The sequence below is a fragment of the Malania oleifera genome, chromosome 12 (assembly GCF_029873635.1).
Source record: "Malania oleifera isolate guangnan ecotype guangnan chromosome 12, ASM2987363v1, whole genome shotgun sequence".
Classification (NCBI taxonomy): domain Eukaryota; kingdom Viridiplantae; phylum Streptophyta; class Magnoliopsida; order Santalales; family Ximeniaceae; genus Malania; species Malania oleifera.
This window is the reverse complement of record NC_080428.1, coordinates 38,107,697-38,134,174: the sequence shown is the minus strand read 5'-3', so window position 1 is coordinate 38,134,174 and position 26,478 is coordinate 38,107,697. Positions and strand designations below refer to the sequence as shown.

At 38.7% G+C, this 26,478-nt stretch overlaps 2 protein-coding genes across 4 annotated transcripts in view; one reads left to right on the top strand and one right to left on the bottom strand.

The window, feature by feature from the left end:
- The window catches only part of LOC131145193 (pterin-4-alpha-carbinolamine dehydratase 2, mitochondrial), a 28,245-nt gene extending 16,979 nt beyond the window's left edge, over positions 1 to 11,266 (top strand). For both annotated transcript variants that reach the window (XM_058094328.1, XM_058094329.1), the window contains exon 7: positions 10,763 to 11,266. In XM_058094328.1, coding sequence (XP_057950311.1) covers positions 10,763 to 10,851 — 89 coding nt within the window. In that variant the 3' untranslated portion in view covers positions 10,852 to 11,266. The remainder of the gene's footprint in view (positions 1 to 10,762) is intronic.
- Positions 11,267 to 12,326: 1,060 nt separating this feature from the next.
- The window catches only part of LOC131145192 (probable methyltransferase At1g29790), a 33,879-nt gene continuing 19,727 nt past the window's right edge, over positions 12,327 to 26,478 (bottom strand). Inside the window, exon 2 of one of the 2 annotated variants that reach the window (XM_058094326.1) lies at positions 12,327 to 12,635. The gene's annotated coding sequence lies outside the window, so the exon portion shown is untranslated. Of the gene's footprint in view, positions 12,876 to 26,478 lie in introns of both variants that reach the window. The other variant, XM_058094327.1, reaches the window with a different exon arrangement.

Here is a 26,478-nt window from a genome sequence, read left to right as displayed (position 1 = left end):
AGCTATCGAACATAATGCAGATGAATTGTCATGGTCTCACTTGACATGGCAACAAGGAATGAACAAGGTTTGGATATGAACAAGGATTTTCAATTGATGAATAAACTGGGGGAATTTACTAGACAAGGGGCAGATTATTTATTTATTCATTTATTTATTTAAATGGTAACAAGAAACGTAGAATTATGCAATCTCAAGTTTTTTGTAATCATACAGACATTAGTCAAGAAAATGTGAGAATTTGGTTATCTCACTAGAGTAACTATCGAATTCTCTAGGTAAGTTGAGCAATTTCTCAACTCCCTAATCTTAGATCTTCAAGAAACCTTCAAACAGTAGTTGATTCTCAATCTAAATGCTGGAAAGGCTTTAAAACTCTGAAATTTACTTTGGCAGTCCAAAGTTAGGCTAACTTTGTCCTTAGAAATGTGAACCAAGCTTGATAATTCAGTTTTCACACAAAAAGTTTCAAAAATATCAGGAGAAAATCCAAATTCTTGAAGCTGGAAGCAATACCTCGCGAGTTTGGGCAATACAGGGGAAGTTCAGCACTTCCCTCATGCATGTGGCCGGTACGTGGGGCGTGTGAGCTGCTGTTGAGGGGCCTCCAGCGATGCTGTTTCGGCTGGTGGTAGATTGAGGGATGGGGACTGCAGCGAGGCTGGTGGTGTATCATGAAAATTGCTAGTAGTTGGACAGTCAGAAGGGCAGTCAGCTGGGTAACTTCAAGTGGCATTTGGGGCGACACCCCTTGTCAAATGGAGGTGAAATCATGGGGGAGAGGGTTTCGTTTGTGTTTTGTCTATGATAGTGTAGGAGGTGTTGTGAAATCCTGGCTGGAAGTTGGGATTTTGAACCAGTGGCACAACTGTAATTCTTTGGAAAGTTGCAGCAAGCAGCTGATGCAGGACAGATGTTAGACTAATATATAATAATGTATATATATATATATATAGATAGAAAGATAGATAGATAGAATTGTGAGAATTAGAAGAAGAAGATAAGTAGGAGAGAAGGAGAAGAAGAGAAGCAGCAGCAGCAGTGGGAAGAAGCATGGTTTTAAATAAAGGCCGCGACCGTTACGTAATGCCGTTACGTAAAGGTTTTTTGGGTTACCGATACCGTTACACACCGCGAAATCGGTGGGAAGAAAAATCACGGCTGTAGCGGCCGTTACGGACCGCGACCGTTACGTAAAGGCCGCTACGGTCATTACGTAACCACTACAGGACTGTTACATCAAAAAAATATTTTATTTTTTACTTTTTCTTCTCACTTTTTCTCTCTCTTTCATATATCATTCTCAATATACCAAGTGGCAAGAGGTGGAAAAGATTATAATGAGGATGACAATGATACAAAATTTACTTTTTCTTTAAATACTCACAATAGATGCAGTAATTAACAATTTCAAAATACTAACTTGGTAAGAATTTTTTTTTTAATAATATTAGTAATGTGATATTTATGTTCTTTATTTTTCAACTTCAACCTTCTTTCTTTTCTAGCTATTTTATATTTATATTATTCGTATGTCTTATGTGTCTAATAGATTAATGGAGTGTATAATGTATTTTATTTTATTAATTCATTTAGCACACAAGAATTTATCACAGATAAGAACAATGAGAAGTATAAATACGCGCACACACGTAATTTTCTATCAATGATGGTTTAAAACAAATGTAAACTTGTTGCCCTTACCAAATAACTTAGTTACTCGAACTAAAGGGTCCAAAATACACTAAAACCCTTTCTAAGAATGGCCAAAAGCTTAAAACATGCAAGTTCGCTAATATGCACAAGGTTGTGCGTGCTTAAAAAAAATTCACGGCCGTTACACCCGCTTCCCGTTATGTAACATCCGCTACTCCTGCTTCCCGTTACACCTGTTACCGTTACGTTACGCTACCCGTTACCGTGATTTAAAACCATGGGAAGAAGAGAACAGAATAGAGGTGAGAGACAGAATCAGAAGAGAGAAGAGAAGGAAGAAGGAGAAGAGGGGAGGAGGAAGAAAAAGAAGAAGAAGAACAGCAGAGCCTATGAGAGAGAGAGAGAGAAACAGAGAGGGAAACTGCAATCTAATTCAAACAATAACCATTCAATAATTTGCATGTCCAGCACTTATACCACTGATATGACTAACACATATTTACAAATAGGACCCAACTAAACACATAATTACAAATACTAAAATTCCTAAAAAAAAAAAGAAGTCTTTCCTAAACCTACGCCTGAGATACGTGTGCCGAATGGCTGCCCTAGGGGGTACAGGTGGTCCTCCATCATTCTCCCCCGGCTGAAAGGTACTCTGCTCCGCAGAGTGGGACTGCAAATATGACTCCAGCAAGTCAGGAGTGCTGTCACGAACATCATCCTAAGCAAGCCATGTAGCGTTTGACTCATGTTGACCTCTCCACTAAACGAAGTAATGATGAAAACCACCATGAGGAGACGTCTCAAACTCATCATATCCAAAATAGACTCCACTGTTTGCTGTGATCGAGAAATAGGGGGAGGCTGAGGAGCAGCTGAACCTGCATGGGCATCAAATGGAAAACCAGGAGGCAGGCTCAAAAGTGACTCGGTAAGGTGTCAAATCCTCTACTTTAAAAATTAGACTAATGTTCATATCAGTAGGTAAATCAAGTACATATGCATTAGGTACAAGTTTTTTAAGGATATGGAAAGGGCCAATCACACGAGCATGGAGCTTTTTTAATAAATTTCTAGGGTGGCGCAAAGGTTTTATGCGGACCATGACACTATCACTTGCATTAAGTCTAGCTCTACGATGTATATCTGCAGCAAGCTTAGAATCCACATTACTCGTAGCAAGTTTTCGCCTAACCTTGGCATGCAGCTCATGAATGTGATGGACAAAAGACTCAACAGGCTCAGAAATACGGGCATCCGGTGGCAAAGGAACAAGATCAATGGGTGCACGGGATTTGTAACTGAATACACACTCAAAAGGACTCCTACCTGTGGACCTATTCACAGAATTATTATAAGCAAACTCAACAATAGGCAGCACCCAGTCCCAATTGCCCTGTTTTTCTCCCACAACACACCTAAGTAGGTCATCAAGACTATGATTCACAACCTCAGTCTGCCCATCAGTTTGTGGGGGGCATGCAGAAGAAAACAACAAGTGAGTTCCACACATTTTTCAAAGTGTCTTCCAAAAGTAGTTGGAGAACTTGATATCACTAATAAACATTATGGAGGTCAGCAACCCATGCAATTTGACGACCTCTCTAAAGCACAATTTAGCTACATGAGATGCATTGGAAGTCTTAATATTACATGGAATGAAATGTGCCATCTTGGAGAATCTGTCAACAACAAATATGGAATCATGTCCTTGGGCTGTTTGTGGAGTCCAAGAACAAAATCCATACTTAGGTCTCTCCAAGGCATGTGTGGCAATGGCAGAGGGGTATAAAGGCCAGTGTTGTCTCTTAGCTTTGGCTAACTAACAAGTGCGGCATTGAGACACTATCCTAGCAACACCCCTTTTTTTAAGGAAGGCCAATAAAACCTATCCTCAACTAAGGCAATGGTTTTGCCCCTCCTTAGATGACCAGCTGACCCCCCGACATGCAATTCCCAAACTAAAAGATATCTAAAGGAAGTACGGGGAATGCATAACCTAGTACCTTTAAATAGGTCTCCCTCTCGGATGATGAAATCTACAAAATCCATATAGGGGCCCTCACTCGCCTCCTGAAAGATAATCCCAAAATTAAGGCAAGTGGAGTACTTCTCCTTAAGACGATCAAACCCAATGACCTTAGCTCTCATGATATGGAGAATTACTACCCTACTAGGGCAATTAGCCACTTTATTCTCAACACCAAAATGATGCTTAACAAAAAGTGTACTCATTAAGGAACTCCATCCAACTAGCATGCTTTGCACTCAACTTCTTCTACAAGCTCAAATATCGCAAAGAAAGGTGGTCTGAGAAGAGTACAAACTCTTGAGGTAACAAGTAGTATCTCCAATGTTGGAGGGGTCTCACTACAACATAAAACTCTTTATTATATGTGCTATATCTCTGTTTGGCATGTGAAAATTTTCACTGGAAAATGCTATAGGATGTCCCTTCTGACTCAAGACTCCACCTATACCTATCCCAAAGGTATCATAAGCCACCTCAAAAACTCTACAAAAGTCCGAATGCGTAAGTACAAGTGCTTCGGTCATCTTCTATTTTACCTCTCTAAAAGCTCTAGCAGCTGATGGGGTCCAATGAAATTCTCCTTTCTTCAAACACTCAATAATAGGAGCCATGATGGTGCCAAAATGCCCTATGAATCGCCTATAGAAAGTAGCGTGGCAATGAAAACTACGAACCTCAGTAATAGTCCAAGGCTCTAGCCACTCTCTAATGGCTCTAACCTTTTCTAGATTAGTGGCTATTCCCTACGCGGGAATTACAAAACCAAGAAAGAGCACACTAGACTATAGGAAGCTGCACTTCTCGAGGTTAGCAAACAACTTCACTTCCCTCAAGGTGGCAAAGACCTCATGAAGATGTATCAAATGCTCCTCCCTAGATTTACTATAGATCAGTATATCATCAAAGTAGACTACTAGGAACTTTCCTATGAATGCCTGAAGAAGATGCCATAAGCCTCATAAAAATGTTAGGTGCATTAGAAAGTCAAAATGGCATGATCAACCACTCGAATAAACCATCCAGGGTCTTAAAGACGGTTTTCTAATCATCTCCCGATCTAATTCTAATTTGGTGATACCCACTGCGTAGGTAAATCTTGGAGTACCAACTAGAGCCAACTAGCGTGTCAAGCATATCCTCAAGTCTAGGCTTACTGGATGGTAATTTTGTTGATGGCTCTACTATCCACACACATCCTCCAAAATCCATCTTTTTTTGGAGTTAGGAGAGCTGCTACAGCACATGGACTAAGGCTATGTCTCACAAAGCCCTTGTCAAGGAGTTCTCCTACCTGCCTATTCAATTCAGCACGCTCTTTAGGGTTCATCCTAAAATGTGGTTAGTTAGGTAGTAATGAACCTCGAATGAGATCTATGGCATGCTGAATGTCTCACATAGATGGTAGCTTACCGGGTAACTCACTAGGCACAATATCAGGGAACTCGGACTCAGCTAGAAACTCTCCTACCTCGGGTGGGCACTCACATAAAGACTCTTGCTCCTCAAAAGGAACCTCTCAAGCGATGAAAGCTAAAATGCACCTGTTTTCTAAGCTCTCTCGCTCAAAAGTCCTACAATCGAGCAAGTGAACATTTCTTTGAACTGGGGCTTGATGGACTATCTTGTTCCTTAAACTTAGGATCTTTGGGGGTGGGCTTGGCAAGGGTCAAAATGATGTTCTTATCTTTGTGCCTAAACACATAGTGTTTTCCATAGCATGATTAGTGAGATCATGACCAAGTAACCATGGTCTCCCTGACAAGACATGGGCCACATCCATCGGGACTACATACCTTATAATCTCTTATCTGGATGGGTACAAGACACCTCTCTGTAACAAGTAGATTTGTCCTGTTTAAGGTTTAATCTTCCTAGAGTAGCCTTGGAGCTCACATTCATGCTACTACCCCAATCAATAACAAGCGTACAAGCTTTACATGTCCTCTCTCCACAATGAATGAAAGTGTGGAAAATAGTGGTCCGTTTCCACTTCTCACTATCCATGGTAGTGGATAAGACACATCTAACCACACTAACATGGTGGTCAACCTCCTTAAAATCATCTACAAGCTCCCCCTCATCTTCCGAGTACTCAACAACATCTACAACCTAATCCTCACAATTGGGCAAATCATTAGTCTCACTCTTTAAAGCTAAAGATTGTTGGGGACAACAAGCAGCAATATGACCTCTAGCATGACAACAATGACACTACATAGATGAGCTACTAGCTTGAGGAATCTGGGTCTACTAGAGCGAACAACATGATGTGACTCTATTTGCTTCGCAGAACTCTCTCAAGGGTTAGATTGATGGATGGTAGGCCTAGGATGAGGAAAGGATTTGGATTGACATGACTCACTCACCTGAGATGAAGACCTACAAGAGCTTTTGAGGTACCTTTTGATGGCAAGTGCTTTTTGATAGGCTTCCTCTAAGGACTCTGGAGAGAACAACTCAACCTCTCGCCTGACATCCTCCTTAAGACCATTCACAAACCTCGTTCTAGTGTGATGTGTAACCTCAACAGCATCACTCCTAAGCATCAGTTCCTCAAATCGGTCAATGTAGTTACCTACAATAGTGATTTTTTTATGGTTCAAGAGCTTGCTGAACAACTGGCTCCTAAAGGAAGGAGGGATGTATTTTTCTTTCAATATTTATCTCATCACTTAAGCATTAGGTTATAGGAGGTTCACCTTACCGTTCTAGGGTTTGTTGTATGCCAATACTTCTTTTCTGGCCTTACCACCAAACTTTATCTATGGTACCAATTAAAGAAGTCCTCCATCTCCGATACCCAGTCTAAAAGGAGAATGCTGAGCATGCCTGGGAATAGGTTGGTACCCTACATCATAAATTCCTTAAGGTTACCTTCCTTGAATCTAGACTCTAGATTAACTCTAGGTTTGTTTTGGAGTCTGACTCGTATTGTTAGGTGCTAGAGGAATCCCAAAAGTAGGAAGGATTCCCTTGGCTGACCCTACTGAATATGAGGAGTCGTTAGGGTGCCTAACAAATGGCTCTATGTCTTCAGATGGCTCTATGTCTTCCACAACAGGGCTTTTACCTAACATCTTTATGACTTGGTCAAACTGTTGTGTGGGTGCTCAAACTTTTCGTCCACAAATTCTTGAAGAGTGTCTAATCAGGTAGACAAAGACTAGGTGTCAGTGGGTGCAATTTTGTTGGGTCAATGATTTTGTTGGTGACCATGGTTAATGCAAATATGCTACAATTATGCTGAGGAGGACTAAACTTGACTATGAATGATATAAACCCTAAAATTACGACAATGCACAAACATTAAGCTATAGAACATAATGCATATGAATGGATATGGTCACGCATAACATGACAACATGGGATTGACTATGTATAAATATAAACAAGGATGCAATGATGAGTTAGCTAAGGGAATGTACAGAACAAAGGGCAGATTTTTTTTTTTTTTAAAGGTAATAAGAAACTTCAAAGTATGCAACTACGAATTTTCCCTAGTCATACAAACAATAGTCAAGAAAATGCAAGGGTTTGTTCACCCTGCCAAGGAATTGGAGCACAACTTGAGTTTGCCATCAAATTCCAATGTTAGACCAGCAATTTCTCAAGTCCCTACTCCGATTCTCAGGAAAACAACCTTCGAACAGTAGTTGGAACTCGATCTGAATGCTGATGAGGCTTCAAAAGTCTGAAATTTGCTCAGGCTGCCCAATATTAGGCTGTATGTGATCTTAGAAATGCAAACCAAACTTGATATCTCAATTTCTTGTCGAAAGCTTCATAATCTCCACAGGTCAAATTCTCAAAGCAGGAAGCAGTATCTCGTGAGTCTGAACAGTGGAACTTCAGCAACTTCCCACGTGCGTGGCCTGCGCGTGGAACGCATGAGCCGTTGACAAGGGACCTCCAGCAATGGGGTTCTAGCTTGGGGTAGATTAGGAGGTAAGGATTCCAGTGATGGTCTCTGTGCAGGAAAAAAATTGCAGGGAACAGGGGATTTAGAAGGGCTGCCGGCTGGCGTAGTTTCAGGTGGCGCTTGGGGGCCACTCCCTTGTCAGTTGGGGATGATATTGTAGAGGAAGGGGTTTCAGGGGTGTCTGATTGTAGTGGTAAGGGAGGTGTCTTGGTTTGGTTGGTGGAAAAAGGTGCTCGAGTTTTAGGGATGCGATTGGTATTTTCTGGGAAGTTTCGGCAGTGTACAGTGTTTGAATTCAGACTTCAAATGGCTGCATGATGATCATGTCTGCTCTGATATCATTTTGATGCAAGACAGATGTTAGAATATATATAGAATTGTGAGAATTAGAAGAAGAGGGAGAAGAAAAAGAAGATAAGGAGAGGAGAAGAGAAGCAGCAGCAGCAGCAGCAGCAGCGGGAAGAATAGAACAGAATTGAGGTGAGAGACAGATCAGAAGAGAGAAGAGAAGGAGAAGAGAGGGGGAGGAAAGAGAACAGCAGAGCCAGAGAGAGAGAGAGAGAGAGAGAGAGAGGGAACCTGCAGTATGATTCAAACAATAACTATACAATAACTTGCGTGTCCAGCATGTGTATCACTAATACAACTAACACATAATTACAAATACTAAAATCTGTAAAAATACAAAGAAGTCTTTCCTAAACCTATGCCTAAAATACATGTGCCAAATGTGGGCGGCCTAGGGGGTACAGGTCGTCCTCCATCAACATTGTTTGCAATTCTGCAATTTTTGAACTTCAAATGGCTGTGTGGTGATCGTGCTTTTCTCTGATGCAAATTTGAAGTAGAACAAGTTATAGAATTTAGATATAGAGAGAATTGAGAGAATTAGGGAGAGAGCTAGAAGGAAGAAGAAGAAGAAGAGAAGGTCAGAAATAGAGGCAGAACAGAACAGGTCTGAATTCAAAATGATTAACCCCCTTTTTGGTTTTTGAAATCAGGCCTGAAATGGAATCAAAATTAAGGACTGAAATCATATTCTTGTGTTTGGTTGCGGAATTAAGGACGGAATCCTATTTCAGCTAGAATAGGATTCCTGCGAATGGTGGAATCGTGATTCTAGTCTAGATGGACTGGAATCCATCTTCATTCCATGGAAATCAAACTCATTTTATAATAAAAAAAAATTATAAAAGACAAAAAAAATGATAATATTTATTGTTATTATTATTATAAAAAATAATAAAAACTAATAATAATTACAATAACAATAATATTTATTATAATAATAATATTAATAATAAAAAGGACAAAACAATAATTATTATAATAAAAATGATTAAATATAATAATAACTACTAATAATCATTACGATAACAATAATATTTATTATTTTAAAATAATAATAACAACATGAACAATAATAATAACATAGAAAGGAAAAAAATAATTATTATTAGTTAAAAATAATAATTATTAAAATAATAAAAATATAATTAAAAACAACTAATAAAAATGATAACTACACTAATAATAATCACTACTTTAAAAATAATAATAATCAAACAAAAACAACAAATAATAATACAAATTATTATTATAATAGAAATAATAACAAAAAACAATAATTATAATAAAGGTAAAAAAATAATTAGTATTTTATGGATAATTATTATAAAAATAATAAAAAATATTAATAACAAGTAATAAAAATTACAATAACAATAATATCTATTATTATAAAATAATAAGAACAAGAAGAACAATAATAGTAAAAAAGGAAAAAATAATAATAATTTTAATGATAATAAATATTATAAGATAATAAAAAATAATAATAACACTAATAGTAATCACTATTATAAAATAAAAGAATAATAATTACAAATTAGATAATTATGTATTAGGGACATTTATAAAAAAATGAATTATTTTTCATTCCATTATATAAGCCATTGAAGAATACCAAATGTTGGAAAGAAATCAAAATCAGAATTCCTACAGTCATTGCATGTTACTAACCAAACGCAGTAATTGCAATCCAAAAGCAATTTCATTCTTATCTTGATTTCATTCCTCTCTTGATTCCTTTCCTACAATTTTATTCCTCAAACCGAGATAACTAGGCATCAACTTGCATGTCCAGTGCTTAAACAACTACTGCTACCAACACATATTTACAAAAATAACCCAATGAAACACATATTACAAAATACTGAAGTAAGTCACCTATAATTACAAAGAGGTCCTCGAACAAACACTATTTCCTAAGCCTTAAACCAACACCTAAAACACATGCTGAATGGACGGCCTATAGGATTTAGATGGTCCTCCATCACAGGTTCTCTTATCTGCCTGAGAAATTATGTAATATTGATGAAAATTTGACATGTGCAGTTTGAGTTTGGCATTCTGGACAGTTTGAACATTGAAGGCACCTTTATAATCATATGGAGTTACTTCTCAATCTTTTCTGTTGGCAATTCCCCATCGTTAGTGTGACAAGTTGGACATGGTTGATTTTAGATGCTGGGGTAAATTTTAGGGGGCCTTTTGGTATCACTAAGAAAAATTATTAAAACAGAATCCAGAAATGAAAATTGGAAACTAGAAACAGAAATTAAAAGCTAAAAACTAATTAGTTATTTGTGTTTTTCAATTGGGCTGTGTTTGGTAGCAGATAGGCAACTTTATGAATCCAATTAGTTATTTGTGTTCTAGCCTTGAAGAAAGATACTAGAATATAGCTGGAAAAATTTGCCAGACCACATACGGCCCTCCAAATAGATGCAGCTTCGGCTTCTGATCCAAATTGGCTTGCATAAAAAAAATTTTATTTAAAAATAAAATAAAAATGTACATTAGCTTGCAACAGAACATAGTTGGTCGATTTTTTTATGTTTCAATGAACATGGATTTGACGCACGCCAGTAAAACTGCTGAATCCCCAGCCCATATTAAGCTTTTTATCAGAAGTAGCTACAGGAGAATGACACCACTAAATGCTAGCCATCATTCTTCCTCTTAGCTTATCACACACTCCATTTGTATTCACCCAATTAAACATTGCTGTTCGGTGGAGTTATATTTATGAGCATGACCTTTGTATGCTTGTCAAATTATAGTTGTTAGCATCATTTATCATTGCGCAGGTGGACTTACGGAAAATGACTTCATACTCGCTGCTAAGATCAACAGGGTTCAGCTGAAACACCTGCTGAGGCACAAAGTCACCCCTTGATCAGTCAATATAAATATGGCACCTGTGTAAGAACAGTGTTTAGCCCATAGGAAATAAGAGATTTTTTTGGGTGTGGTTTAAGTTACATGTCTTTCCTGATGATTGTGCCTAGAGATGTCCTACTTGCCCATGTCTTGGTTCCTGAAAATTTTCTGCATAGATTGCGTAACTACCAATTCTGCAGTCAAGCTTTCACCAAACATTTTCTAGGTGTATTATATGCTTTGCTGCTGTGGGAGTCAGAAATATGCTCCTTTTTTTTTTTTTACCAACTCTGGGTAGATTGTTCTCTCCAGCTATTCTGTGGCTTACCCAGATTGACATGCTCAGGCAGGTACACATGAATGTCTGCTCTTTGGTAACGGGGGCATATTTGGTTTGCAAAATAAAATGTAGAACAGGAATAAAATAAAAATTTCAATGGTGAACAGGATGAAATCAAATGAAAATTTTGATTATTTTATTTTCAATTTCATTTCACCCTGAGTATCAAAATTATGGTTAATGTTTGATACAATGGAATGGAATGAATTGAGAGTGGAATGATGTGAAATGAAAATAGCATGAAATGGAAAATTATACAGTGACTATAAATTATTAAAATCAGTTTCATTTGATTATTTTTCATTCTTGCCTACTAAGGAATCATTAGCATTTTGTAGTGTTATTGGCTTGTAGTCTGCCAATGCGTTGCATTTTCTATGGACCAACAGTTTACCTACCAAATAACATGGTGAACACGAGGTTGAAAGTTGACCTCAAAGATTCCCTCGGAGTTATTAATGTTTAAACTGGTCACTACATATTTTAAAAAGTACTGTGTTAAGTCGTCATGGTCACTATATATATATATATATATATATATATATATATACATTGTTATAATTTATGTGCAAATTAATTAGTACAACTATTGAGCTGAAACTCTATTAATTTAAGAACTATAGTGACTGAGAATCCCATGTGGAACATTTTTACAAGATCAAACGTCCAACTCTTTTTACTTACAGGAGAATGAATGCTCTTTATATCGATCAAGTTGTGAATAAAAAAAAGTAACCAAGATGAAAAAATGAGCAAAAATTGTGGGGTACCGTCATTGTAGCTTCACAACAAATAGTACATACGGGTGGAGGAACTATAGGGGGATTCCTAGACATAAAAATCATCAAGACTACCATTGCAAAATCAGGTCGCCCACCTTAAATCATCCAAAAGAGAAAAAATAGATCCGTTGCTGCAGGGCAGATCGTAAAAGAAAATAATTTCTGCAGTGAAGGCTGCATGGCGTCTTTGCCTTCCCTTTCATATTTTTAAACTGTTAATGCAAGCTTTTTTGTTTGTTTGTTTTTGTTTATTCTTTTTTTGCCTTCCAGGCATGTTAAGCCACAATCTTGTAACCCCATTACTAATCTTCCTTCTGTAAATTTTCTAGCAGACCTAAAAATGTGCAATTCCTCCACAACACTAAACAATCAAATAAAAGAAAATAAAATAAAATAATTAATCATATAATTTAATAAAGCAAAAAAAAAAAAAAAAAAATGCCAACAGAAGCCCATCACCTACAACAATGTTTCTGTGATTTTGCACCCTGCCTTCCTTGCCCATATTACTTTTGTCCTTTGCCGAGTCTTTCACCTATTCTACATCATGCTAAAAGCCCATAGCCCGATCCACATCTGTGAAGTGTTATCCTTCAAGTTGTGCAGAAGGAAATCTTGTCTTGCACAGAATGGTAATTGCCCTGTTCTGTTAAAATGGCTCAGGTCTGAAAGCAATACCTGCAGAACAGCCGACCAGCAACCCATCAGAACCAAAGCAAAACAATCCGATAATTCAGGCCTTCACACAAAGTCCATTGATTTACTCACAAAAAACACTTAAATATGTCCGGAGAACCACGTCAACTTTGCCACACCCCAATCGTGACTTTTGACACTTCTATTTGCATTCCATGCATGGTCCCATATGCTTGGAGAGGCATTGAATCCCATGTAATAATAACAAAATATGTCTGCCACCTGGGGAATGACAAATGTGACATGATGTGACATGGTGTGGCCAGTGCTTCTCATAAGGGCATAGTTTATTGGAATTTTGAGAGAAATACGATACATCAAGCTATATCCTGTGTGTTTTAAACAAGTTTCGTTTTCTATTAAAATTGCATCAACCTATAAATATGACAACAATCAAAGAAGTCTGATAAAAAGCCCACAAGTTTTTATTTGTTGTTCAATCTTCAAAGCAAGTTCACTTATCAATTCATCCCCTTAAATCAAATGAAGATCTAAAAAGTATAAGAATCTCTAATTATCTATCAAGACTTACATAAATTGCTCAAAGTGGATAGATAGTTGGATTCAGATTACAGCATGTTTGCTGATATTTGTTTGTCACCTTTAAATCCATTGAACAGCCAATAAACAGATGCTCATCACTTACTGACAAGTAGAATGACTTGGAATGGTGCTTTTTCTCCTGCAACAGGAATAAGGTTTTTCATACCTAAAAAACTAAAATCACTGCAAGGTGATGTTCTCTAAGATCACTCTAAAGGAAGGAGAAACAATTGTCAGAGAAGCTACAGCTAAAATACAAATCAGAGAGGAAGAAAATGTGATGAGGGGAAAAAATTATAATCAAAATAGAAATATTTCAGACTCTGAATGAAGGGTATTGGCGAAGAATTCAACAAGAAATTGTCAACTCTCCATCATCACATTGGCCATTTACAACAGCTCTTAATTTTTTACAGATGCACTGAAAACACAAGAGGCCGCTTTGTTGGAAAGATTTGATACCGAAATTTCTTCCAAGGGTTCAGAAGGTTTGTTGAAACAAACTTGGGAAGTGACATTAATTGATGAACAGAGAGTATTGGAACCATCCACAGCCACTGGTAGGACCATTCTCAATAGTTGGTGAATCCAGAAAACGTAGAACATTATTTCTGATGAATGATTGGAACTCCATAATTATTATGCTTTTTCAAAAAAAACACCAGAACATTTTATTTAATATCTGTCATCCTTACAATGGCAGTGGACACAGGTGTGAGGCTTTGCAGGGTTTTTTTATTGCCATGGAAGTTCAGATATAGTTTGAGCTAATGATATTCATTTCCACCTTGTTTTACATCTGAATTTGTGAAAAGAATTTGTTGCCTACACTACATGCTCTACTTTTTCCCAAATTATATGTTAAGAAGGCGTTCATTTGATTTGAATAGCCTCTTGAGTAGAAGCTATGTTTCCATTTAGTGAACCATTTAGGCATAAGAGCATTTGGAGCTACTCTTAAATTTTCTAAAATTAGTCTGTCAAAGGTATCCTTTCCCTTTTCATCCTTATGAAAAAGGAAAAAGACAAAAAAGCCCCAACACTCAAATGAAACTATCTCGCTCTCATAGTCTGCACAGCCATTGACACCGCCCATGCAGTACCTCAAACAAAGAGCTTTTCTGTGAAGCCCTTGCCAGCCATGTTGCCAATGATAAAGCTCACACCATTGGCTGCTATTGTCCTTGCCAACCTCTTCCATGTCTTCCGTATACTTTCTCTTTTTCATGAATTATTATTTCTAATTTACAATAATAAAACAAAAATCCAACAAGAAAAAATATTATGTATAGAAAATTAAGAACTTTGATTTATGCAATTATCTTTTAAGGGGGCGTTTGGTAAAATTAAGTGCTAACTGCTGAACATTGAATGCAGATATGATGATATGAACCAATTCTGAATTTTAGCTTGAACCAATCACTGAATCTGGTCTGAATACAGAATTTCTCTAACTGATTGGTATCTAAAATCTGCAAATGCGATACCTAACACAAATACTGAAGAGAGTATTTACTGGACTGTTGACCCATTGGGTGTCTACACTTCTAGATCAGCTAGGAATCAAATTAGAGTCTCAAATCCCAAAGTAGGCTGGTAGTCATCAATCTAGTTTAAGTCCAGTAGCCTAGCCATGCTTTTATATGCAACCATAAAAAACAGGGTGCCTACTTTTGACAGAGTTTTCAGATGGAGGAAAACCGACAGGAAAACTTGTCTTCTTTACAAGAAAGCACATGAAAGTAGAAATCATCTATTCTTTTGAGTGTTCATTCTCAAAGGAGGCATACTCTAAGAACTTCAAGGATCTTCACTATAACAAAACCTTTTCAACTTGGGAAGGGATCTACATTTGGGAATGGAGGAACTGCTGTCAAAGCAAAAATTACTTGGGCTGCTCTAGTTTTATCATCTTTAGAAAGTGAGAAACAATGGCTTATTCAATAATACAGAAACTGCATCTAAAGCTACAATCCAGAGAGTTCTTTTTTGAAATTTATGTAAGGAGCTATAGCACCAAAATCTGTCAATGGTATTTTTCTTCTTATTTGGGTGTAACTTTATCTTGGGGGCTTGGATCTTTGCCTCTTTGCATTCTCTATTCTTTCCTTGAGCTAATATATTCATCTTTCCTTTTTCTTCCAAAACAAACATCTGAATGTGTTGTTTTTCAATTATAAATTTATAACCCTCTAGCTACATGTTGAATTTGGGTGTTGTGTGGGAGTTTTGTGTGTGTGTGTATCTTTTGTCATTTTCATTTTTCATAAAAAATAAAAACAGAAAAGAGACCTCTGTATCTTCCACCTTACCAAATCAAACATGGGAATATGTCTGATTCGGTCAAACCAATTTTAGAAAACTTAAGAGCTGCCACCAAACACTCTAATGTCTAACCAATTCACTAAATTCAGACATAACCTCTTTTAGAGGCCATTAAGATCAAACAAACACCCCCTAATTCTACCATTTAAATCAAACAAATGCTCCCCTAATGGCCTCTATTCAGAGGCCATTACTTGACAAGGTTTGCAATTTTAACTCAAATTTTCACGACTATCATTGTTTGACAGGCTTGTCTATGAGTTTTAGCTCAAACTTGTAGGGTTCGCACCTTCAACTTAAATTTTGCATTCAACCACCTCTGCCACCATCCTCATTTCTGACCACAGAGGCCTCTCTAAATCTTACCTCTCCACCATTTTTTCTTAAATTGCAGCAAATTTAAAATAAAATAAAATAAAATTTTCGACTTAGTTGAATCCCTTTAAAGCCATTAAGTTCCCAAGTGTTCCACGTATCATCAGCATCGTCATAGTCCAGTTCATCATCATCAACATCAAGTTCTTCCCACAGACAAGCCACACCACCACATCCGACTAAGGTTGCTCTTTCTACAGACACCTTACCTCCCTGGCTGAGAGCAGCTCAAACTTCCCTTGGAAACTTATCTGTAAAAAGGCTGCCCCTACCAAGGTTGATTTTTTGACAGGGAAGCTCCTCATGGGAAGATCCTTACCAAGGAGAATCTTCAGAAAAAAGGTCCACTCTTGTCAATGGATGCTTTTTAGGCCTGGAGCAGGAGGAAACGGTTGATCACATCCTTCTGCATTGTTCATGGACCAAGTAATTGTGAAACTTAGGCATCTCCATTGTAAAGCAGAAGTGGGTCACTGTAGCTACGGTAGAAAGTGAACTGTAGGTTTGGAAAGGGATCAGATAAAATAAGGGAGAAAGTAATTCTCTCTCCATCATTCCCCTTTTTATTTTTTGGGTGGTGCAGAGATAAAAGAACAGAAGAGCCTTCGAATGAACTATTTCTCCTGTTCAGATTGTCGTGGACCATTGGATTGCAATGACCTCTAGCTGGCATTCCAGGCTGGTTGAGTAAGACCCCTTTGTATTCCTTGATTTTCTTGATAATTTTCAGTAAGGGATGTCTCCCTTGTTGTTTCCTTTGTATTTGGGTGGCATCCCCTTGACATCTCTATTCAATAAATTCTCTTTGCTGATTTATATTAAAAAAAAAAAAAAAAATGCCAACACTGGAACGAAGGTCCTTGGTTCAATTCCTCAATCTCCATCATTTGCCAAACGTTCTCAATCTCCTAGATCTCCTACACCAGAGTTTCCACCATCATCAACCACAGCAACTAAAGATGCCATGCAAAGCAACCCTAATTTTTACTGGGATAAGTATAACCAGTTTAGCTGGAGCCAGTCCAAACAGACAGAATGGAACTAGTTCAGCAATCAGAACAGACCAAACCGGTTCATCCATGTTCGAGCCAGCAAAACAATACAAGACTGCATTAGACAAGGTTGATGCTAGGTTGATTCAATACTTCACATCCTTGTCACGTTTTTTTTTATCCTAACCACTGCAAAGTAGAAGAGATGACTTCCTTTCACCCCATTCAGGCAGAGGATGTTCCTATTGAGATTGAAGAACCACTACAGGAAATAATAGATGCCTCAAAATTGAAGTCTGATTCCCAACCTATTGATTTCATCATCGCCTCATAATTGGAGCCTGATTTCTAACGGGTTGATTTTGTCATCACCTCAAAATTGGAGCCTGACTCCCAACCAGTTGATTTAATCATCCCATAAATTTGTAATTGTACTTCCATAGGCAAATGATCTTATGTCATTTTGAAGCCAGCACATTGCATCAGCCTCCCTCTAAGCACAGTCATGATCTGGACAATTAGGAAGCAAGAATCTAGGATATTTTAAATTTAGTTCTCCTAGCATTGTAAGCCTCTTAAAGGCTCTTATATTTTAGGTTTTGAGTACTAAGTTGTTGGGCATGAGTCCTGTATCACTGACCATACAAGCCCTGTCCTAATCAGCAAGCTACTTAGTCCCCCCCCCCCCCCAAAAAAAAAAAAAGAAATGAAAAGATGCCCCCTCCTCGATGCTCTGAGGTGGTAGCACCTCAGGTTTGGGGAGTAAGTTGAGTACAGGTCTGTGCAAGCTGAAGTTACTGCAGAAAAATGACAGAGGAGCTAGTGAGCTATTATTGACCAGGTCAGTTCTGCTCACTTTGGCTGTGAACCTGTGATATAAGTTGTTCCCATTTTCAATAAACCAGGAATGTCTCCTTTTTTTTTCACTCTCTTCCAATTCCTCCCCATTGCAGCTCCACTAGTCTATGCTTTGCTGCAACCTCATTTCTTGCAAGTAGTCTTCTCATTTTCTAGGTATGTTGGCTTCTTCCCCATTTCCTTCATTTTCTTGTTTTGTTTCTTTTCATCATTTGGTAATATTTCCATCTTCCTTTTCATTTTCTTGCCTTTTGCTCTCTGATTCTTCCTCATTTCTATTCCCCAAGATTTTACTAGTGGGGTAGAGCTTTTGGCTAGGTTGCATCTTTTAACCTTCTCCATCCTTATTCCTCCACTTGCCACTGTGTCCCTCAGGGTTTGTTTTGGTATTCTATCTAAAGCGGAGAGCCCTAAGAGTTTCCTTTAGGTTTTGATGTTTGAACAATATCCCCAAGAACTTTTAAGGCTCATCCCTTTTTCATGACACTTGGCTCACATAGTGAGGGAACTAGGTCTGAGGATCTCCTCAGAGGTCATAGGGATTCAGCACAGCAAAGATGGCTGCCTGTTCTTCTACCTGAGCTGCTTCAATGTTCCTCTGCTTGATGGCACTAAGAATCGATGCTCTCTAACTTATAGACTAACATCTATCTTTGAGATTCCATTTAAAATATTTGTTTGGCTCTCAAATCCTTGTGAGAGAGCACCATGGCACCGTCCTACTGAGTGAAGCCCCAAAAACTTCTTTGAATTTAGTCTTTGCATCCCTTGGACACTTTCTACACCTAGGTGTTAGTTTCTAGGGGTAGATGATGTAGGGTACAAAGCTAGTAAATGGATGGGCCACAAATGATGGGCCCAAGTGATTGTTGTGCCCTAAATTCAAATATGTTTAATTAGTCAGTATCTATTATATATCTTTAGTTTATTTCATGGTATTAAATCCTGGTTGCGGGTAATGTCGCGTAATGGTTGTGGGTGTTGCAAGGCGTGGGAGATGCAGTGTTACGTAACGGGAAGTGGGCATAACGGTTGTGAATTTTTTTCACGCATGCACAACCATGCCAAAATTGGAAAAATAAGCATGAAATCCATTAATACATGATTTTTAATGAATTTTGACTGCTTTTATTCAACTTGCAAATGCTTGTTAATAGGCAATATGACTTTTATATTTATTTAGTGTGTTTCTTATATATAAAAAAAAGTAATATTTGTTTATATTTTGCACTACTTTAATGGGTAAAAAAATGTAGAAATGTAATTAAAATGAAGAATCAATTAATTAAAGACATAAAAATACTAAAAATGAGTCAATACTCAATATACACACACGAGAGTTTGAAAAATGATTGGTATCAATAGTTGAATAAACGGATACAATATAACAAATTTACAACGTAGCACACGTCACCACTAAAAAGAATGACGTGGAGGGTCTTCATAATATGCACCCATATTTTTTCTTATTTTATGATTCTTATTTTATTAATAGTCCTTCTAATTTTAAATATTTATTACACAACAATAAAATATAATCTTTGGTTAAAAATAATAAGTAGTATTTATTTAAAATCTTTAAATAATTAAAATTTTAAAATATTATATATATCATCTATTAATAAAATAAGAGTCATAAAATAAGAAAATATATTAATTATTTATATTTAATATATTAAGTCCATTAAATTTATTTCTCAAATATTAGCAATTAGGAATTTAGGATTTCAGGTATTTATTCAGCCTAATTTAATTATTAAACTGCCTAAGTCTCAAATCCTATCCCTAAACCTAATATAATATATGAATAACTACTTAAAATAACTAAAGCTAAACCTAATATAATATATAAATAAATACTAGTTTAAGAGTTTCAGTAAACAAGAAACAAAAAAGAGGAAAAAACAAAAAGGAACTCGAAGATTCAAGAATCAAGAGAGAGAGTGCGCTGGAGGAGTCTCGAAGAGCCCCCTCCAAGACTAGAACTCTCAAAGACCAAAAGGGGAGGCAAGCCACTTTCTGAGCGGAGCTGGATTCTTAAGGAAAACCTACTTCATCTCAACCTGGAATTTCACTTCTCATTCTTTGAAGAAGAATTCTTTTGGGCCTGAAAAGATGATGGGGATCAGCATGCCTTACCCATTGCTTTTGCAGATATGGTAACACATGGACTAACTCCCGATGTCGAATCTTTTGCCGACATGGTGACATGTGGATGACCTCCAAATGTCTACTATCATTGAATATGTTTTGTAGGTTCACGTGGGATGATTTGATTTGAAGACTTATGGAGCTGCTGCAGGGCTGGCCTGCAACTTCTGAACAGGCTAGGACAGGGCTTCGAACCTTTGACTGTTCTAGGTGAGCGGGGGGGGGGGGGGGGGGGTGGGTTCAATAGTTCAACTACTCGAGGTGGGAAGATCTTAGCCTTCGAACTCGAAGAAATAGAGGAGGGGGAGTGTTGGCCAACTATAAACGAAGGGTTCCTTCTTATTCTTCAGCTTCAAACAACAAATCAAAGGTACGATTTCTTGATTTTAGTCTTTGGAATGGTAGATCTGCCAAGGACAAGTGGTTGGGAGAGGGGGATAGCAGGAAATCGTGAGATTTGAAGGAGAAAAGCCGAATCGAAGTGTTGGCTGCAGTAACGGTGTGTAACGGATCGTAATGGCCTTTATGGACTGCTACGGCAGCATAATGGCCGTTACAGACGTGAATTTTTCTCCCCCTTCAATATCAGTTCATAACAGTTTCTGCGTTTCAATTTTCCATTACATAATGGCCATTATTTAAAACCATGGTTTATTTTGTAGTTCAGCTTATGTTCGTGGGGTTTGTAATAGAAAATCTATTTTAGGGGTATGTTTGTAAATCAGTTTGTAATGATAGTTCTGTGAAATTGAAATTGGAGGTTACTGCGTGTCAATCCACTCCACTGCTGCTAAGCCCCTCTATCACACCACCCCAGGGAAAAAAAATCTTCTTGTTCTTCCTATTCTTCCTTCTCTTTTCATCCATTCTCCTCCCTATTTCATTTCTCTCCCTATTTTCTCTCGTGATAGCAAGGTCTTAAATTTCAATTTTGACTCAAAATTTTGAGGATTTAGGAGTACAGAAATTTTGATTGAAATTTCAATGTTATATCAGTTTCGATTTTGATTTTAAAAAATGATGAAATTAGTAGGGCAGCATGGAGTTCTTTTATGTAACTTTAGAAAATATTATTAGATATAATAATTCAAATTTAGAACTACAATGTTATAAAATAAAATATATCAAGATTAGGTATGTGGTGCATAAGATGCAATAATTGTAATAAAATAACCATTAAACATATTCAATTAATTTAAATGAAATTTATACATCAATTAGATATTATTTATCATTCAAATAAAGATAATTTAGACACAATTGGTCAAATAAGTTGAAGCTAATATCTAAGTTTAAATTTTCATATAATTTCAAAAGTTCAAAAGCCATAATTCATAACCGTCTTATAATAATCTTTAGTATCAAGGGGAAAAAAAAGGATAAATTAATAGAGAAATTTCATATTAGTTTTTGAATCTCAAAATTGAAATTTTAGGAAATTTGATTCTATAGTTAAAATATTGACAATTTCATTGAAATTTCAAAAAATTTCAGACGATTCATGGAAATTTTGACAGAAATTTTGTCAAATGGAAATCAACTACCATTTCAATTTTGAGAGTGGTTGAAAATGGAAATTTCGACAATTTTGCGGAAATTTAAGACCATGCTTGGTAGAAACACTATTGCCATTCTACCTAGCTCTAGATTAGTTCCAACTCAGGGCCATATCTAATGGACTTTGCCACCTGGTTCTATGAGCAGGGTTATGGTCCAACATTAACCTATTCAATATCAATTTTCAACTACCACTAAACATCGTTCGTGGTACTAAATGTAACCACATCAAATCCCAACCCCAAGTTCATATGGTGTGCACCCTCTTATATTCATGATTGGACAAGATGGTGATGTAGGACGGGTAAGGGTGGCCTAGTCCTATGGTTCAACCCTCATAAGCACATACATTCAAAACACTTTAAATTAAAAATTTAATTACTCAAACATAAACACCATAAATCATGCTATATTTCACATGTTCAAGGATTTTGAAAAGGTGTATGATGTTGTTCAGAAATAAGTCCCAATTGGTTCTTTCACAAAGGAATCAAATTATATGCAATAAAGATGTTATTCAAAATTTCAAGAATTTAAGTTCTATTGTTAGCAAGCAATATTCTCACAATTGATTTTAAACTAGCAAGTATCAATATCAAAGTCAATGGATTTAAACGTGGTCTTCAAGCCTTTGAATGGGTAGAGGTGGCGTCATACTCTAGTGTCACACAGAACGTGGTCAGTCGTTTCATAAAGAGGGAGTTAATTTGCCGGTATGGAGTTCCCGAAAGGACAATCTCGGATAATGCCAAGAACCTAAATAACGAAGTAATAACAAAATTGTGTAATTAGTTCAAGGTTAGGCACCATAATTCGGCTCCTTACAGACCACAGATGAATGGGGCAGTGGAAGCGGCCAACAAGAACATCAAGAGTATCTTGGAAAAGATGACGGAAACCTACAAAGATTGGCATGATAAGCTCCCTTTTGCCCTAATGGCGTACAGAACCACAGTTCGAACCTCCACAGGTGCCACTCCTTTCTCACTAGTGTATGGGACGGAGGCTGTGATCCCGATAGAGGTTGAAATCCCCCACATATCTTTGTAGGTCCCACGCTGTTTGTGGACCACACACATCTTTGTAGGTCACATGGCTTGTGGGCCTCACATATCTCCATTGGGCCCCACATGATTTGTGGGCCCCATATCTCCTGGTACGCTAGTTCGGATTCCTACATCCGGTGGACGTTACCCCCCCTGGTACGCTAGCTCAGATTCCTACATCCGATGCTTTGCTCCCCCCATAATTACTCCCCTATGTTTTCTTTCCTATGCTTGCCCCAAGTTAAGTCTATAAATAGCCTACTCATTCCAAGCACAAGGAGTTCTTGGTGGTGGTAAGGAGAAGATTTCATAACGTACATCGGATGTAGGAATCTAAACTAGCGTACCAGGGGGGGTAACGTGCACCAGTATTCTGAGGGAATACCCCAGAATGATTGCTTGCATTTGACAAATTAGATAAATAATAATAATAATAATAATAATAATATGAGGGTCCTAGAAGATGTGCGGAGCCCAACAGGGATGTGTGGGGCCCACGTGCCATGTGGGGTCTACGAGCCGTTTAAGGGTTATAGGAATCCGAGTTAGCATGCACCGGATATAGGGATCTGAGCTAGCGTACCAAAGGGGCTAACATGCACCGGATGTAGGAATCCGAACTAGTGTACCAGGAGATGTGGGGCCCACAAGCCATGTGGGGTCCACGAGCTATTTAAGGGTTGTAGGAACCCGAGCCAGTAGACACAAGCATGCCAAAGGAGATAACTTGCATCGGATCTAGGAATCCGAGCTAGCGTACCAAAGTGATAACGTGCACCGGATGTAGGAATCCGAGCTAGAAGGCGCAAGCATGTCAAAGGAGGTAACGTGCATCGGATGTAGGAATCCGAACTAGCGTACAAGAGGATGTGGAGCCCAATGAAGATATATGGGGCCCACGCACCATGTGGGGTCCACGAGCAGTGTGGGACTTACAAGGATGTGTGGGGTCCACAAACAGTGTGGGAAGGTTTGACATGAGGTCTCCTCGGAAAGGCCTGGTTAAAATTGGGGTGTCTACAGCTGCCCCTCTTTATAGGTCTTGTTGCTTTAGGGTAACAGTAGGAACCCTCCTATGTTATCTATAGCAACAGGCCTATAAAGATAAAAGACACCTATTTTAACCAGGCCATACAACTGACCACGTGTCGTCTTCTGAGTAAGGTTATGTGCCAACCAGAAAAAGGGGAGATGGATGGTGACCCGGATCGAAGACGTGGTATGATCTGGTCCGTCTTGGGAAACATAGATCGAATGGCTCACAAGAGACTACGTAGCATGTGACTATGTGTAGGAGGGCGTGCCACGTGTCAGTGGTCGAGTGGCTGATCAAATGTGACCCGGATTTAGGTGTGGCACAATTCTGACCGTCCTTAGAGAACACAAAACCAACGGTGATCAGGGTGGCCACGCAGACTCTTTGTGTGTTGGGAACAATGAGCCACGTGTCGTGGCCCGATTGGTGGGCGTGTGCGGGTGTGGATTGATGACGTGGCTCAATCCAAGCCATCCTTGGAAAACACAGATCGTGCGGTCGAGGAGGGGGTGCCATGTGTCAGTGACTGAGTGGCTGATCAAATGTGACCCGGATCTAGGCATGGCACAATCCTGACCGTCCTCGGAGAACACAAAACCAACGGTGATCAGGGTGGTCACGCAGACTCTTAGTGTGTTAGGGAAAATGAGCCACGTGTCGGTGACCTGATTGGTGGGCGTGTGCGGGTGTGGATTGATGATGTGGCTCAATCCAAGCCGTTCTTGGAAAAGCGGGACTCAACGGTGGAGGTGAGGCACACTCGGATCGCTAACGTGAAGAGATCCTCACCGTCTTCAGAAAACACACATCGGACGATTGAGGAAGGGGCGTAGACTCCAGATGCTGACGTGCCGGTACGGAGTGATCCGGACTGTTGGTGCGCTGTAGGGATCGGACGATAGGGACTTGACCCACGTAGATCTCTCGTCGTGGCATGATTTGATCCGTCCAATGGAGGGACAATCCGACGACTTGTGGAGAGGGCTCGCGAGCTTCTATGCACATTAATGATGCAGGCCACGCACTCGTCACGTGTCACCTGGCAAGTGGAGAAACATGTAGACACTCATGATGACCTTTTAAACGAGGCGATCTTGACCGTTGCTGATCCGCGAGGATCAGACGGCCATCCAGAGTACTAGCACGGTGAGATCTGGGCTGTCGATGGGGAATAGAAACGGACGGATGCAAGGGAGCCACGTGGTTTCTTCGATCGAACGGATGATGGAAAGCCACGTGGTTGAATCTTGTGGCTCCAGGGCTTTAGATACTTAAACCTAATTTTTTCTTTCTGTTCATTTCTTTATGTTTCATTCTCTCGAATGCCCTCTCTCTCTCTTCTCTCACCCTCTCTGTTCATCTCTTTCAGTCTCTCTTCTCTCACCCTTTCTGTTCTTCTCTTCTTTCCCCTTCCTTGCTCTTATTCGCTGCTAACCTGAAACCCTAGCCCCTCTGTAATTCCTTTCCCATTCTCGCCTACCTCAAAACTCTCTCTCTACCTTTCTTTAGAAATCTTAGATCCTTGCAAACCTAAGATCCTAAACATCACACAATTCTTTAGAGGCGACCCAGCTCCGATCGACCTCCTGTTCTGTCTTCACGGCCAGATCTAGAGAGATCTGGCGAAACCCAAACGAACGATGATCACTGGGAGTGCCTTGGTAGGGAAGATCAGCATAGATGCACGGGGAGTTCTTTCGCACTTCCAAAGAAGATAAGCTTTTTTTTTTTTGTTTATATATATATTTTCAATTTTTGTGTATGCTTGATTGCTGGTTGTTATTTGCGTGGCAATTTAGGGTTTGAGGTATTAAGGTTTCTGGTTTAGAAGTTAGGGTTAGAGTTTCGAACGTTAGGGTTTCAAGTTGGTTGGTGAGGTTGAGGGTGAGTCAACTCGTCTTCGACTCGAGTGAGTTAAGTGAATTCAGGGGATCACGAGCGAGCCACATGGGCTCTATCACGTGTCTAGGTCACGTGTGGGCTTGGGGACTCATGAGAACGAGCTTGAGTGAATTGAGTCCGAGTTTGTTTTCAAAAAATGGGCTTTGATTGAGTTTTAAAACGGGTCGGCCCGCATAAGAAAAAATAGGGCCCGAGTCATTTTTAAAACAGGCCGGCCCATTTTCCCCTTTTTAAAAAAAATAAGGCTCGGATTTATTTAGATGATTGGGCTTGGATTGAGTTTTAAAACGGGCCAGCCCATTTTAGAAAAAATAGGGTCCAAGTCATTTTTAAAACGAGCCGACCCACTTTACTCTTTTTAAAAAAATAAGGCTCGGGTTTATTTAAATGGTTGGGCTTGGATTGAGTTTTAAAACGAGCCGGCCCAATTCAGAAAAAATAGGGCCCAGGTCATTTTTAAAACGGGGCTGCTCACTTTCTCCCTTTTTAAAAAAAATAAGGCCCGGATTTATTTAAAAGGTTGGGCTTTGTGTAAAACAATTGGCTCCGAGTTCTTTTAAAGCAGGCCCCAGGAATAAATGCACCCCCCCTTTTTTCTTTTTTTCTCGGGTTTAGATATTACGACGGCTCAATGTCTTTCAAAATTTATCTCAGGATTTTTTTTTTCACCGCCTCGTGAATATAATCCCCCACTAACAGTTGAGGGGACTTCACAACTCCCATAGCTTATCCTCGCTCACAGCCCTTGGGGGCTTCTTGATGCACATCGACTCTCTCCTCCTCCTGTCAAGACACATACTTTAAGACATATACAGCAAGACAATCATTTTTGTTCTATTTAAACAAACTTCCTCTCACACTTAAACACTACTGGCAAACTCCACGTGTGACTGCAACCCATTTTTGGCCACCCTTTGTTACGAAAACCGCACATTAACTATCTCAAATCTTTCAAAACTCTGAACCATTTCTCATGGCAGGGGCTTCATCTTCCAAGCAGGTTCCTGACTTGAATGTGGCACCAGAGGTGTCATCCTGTT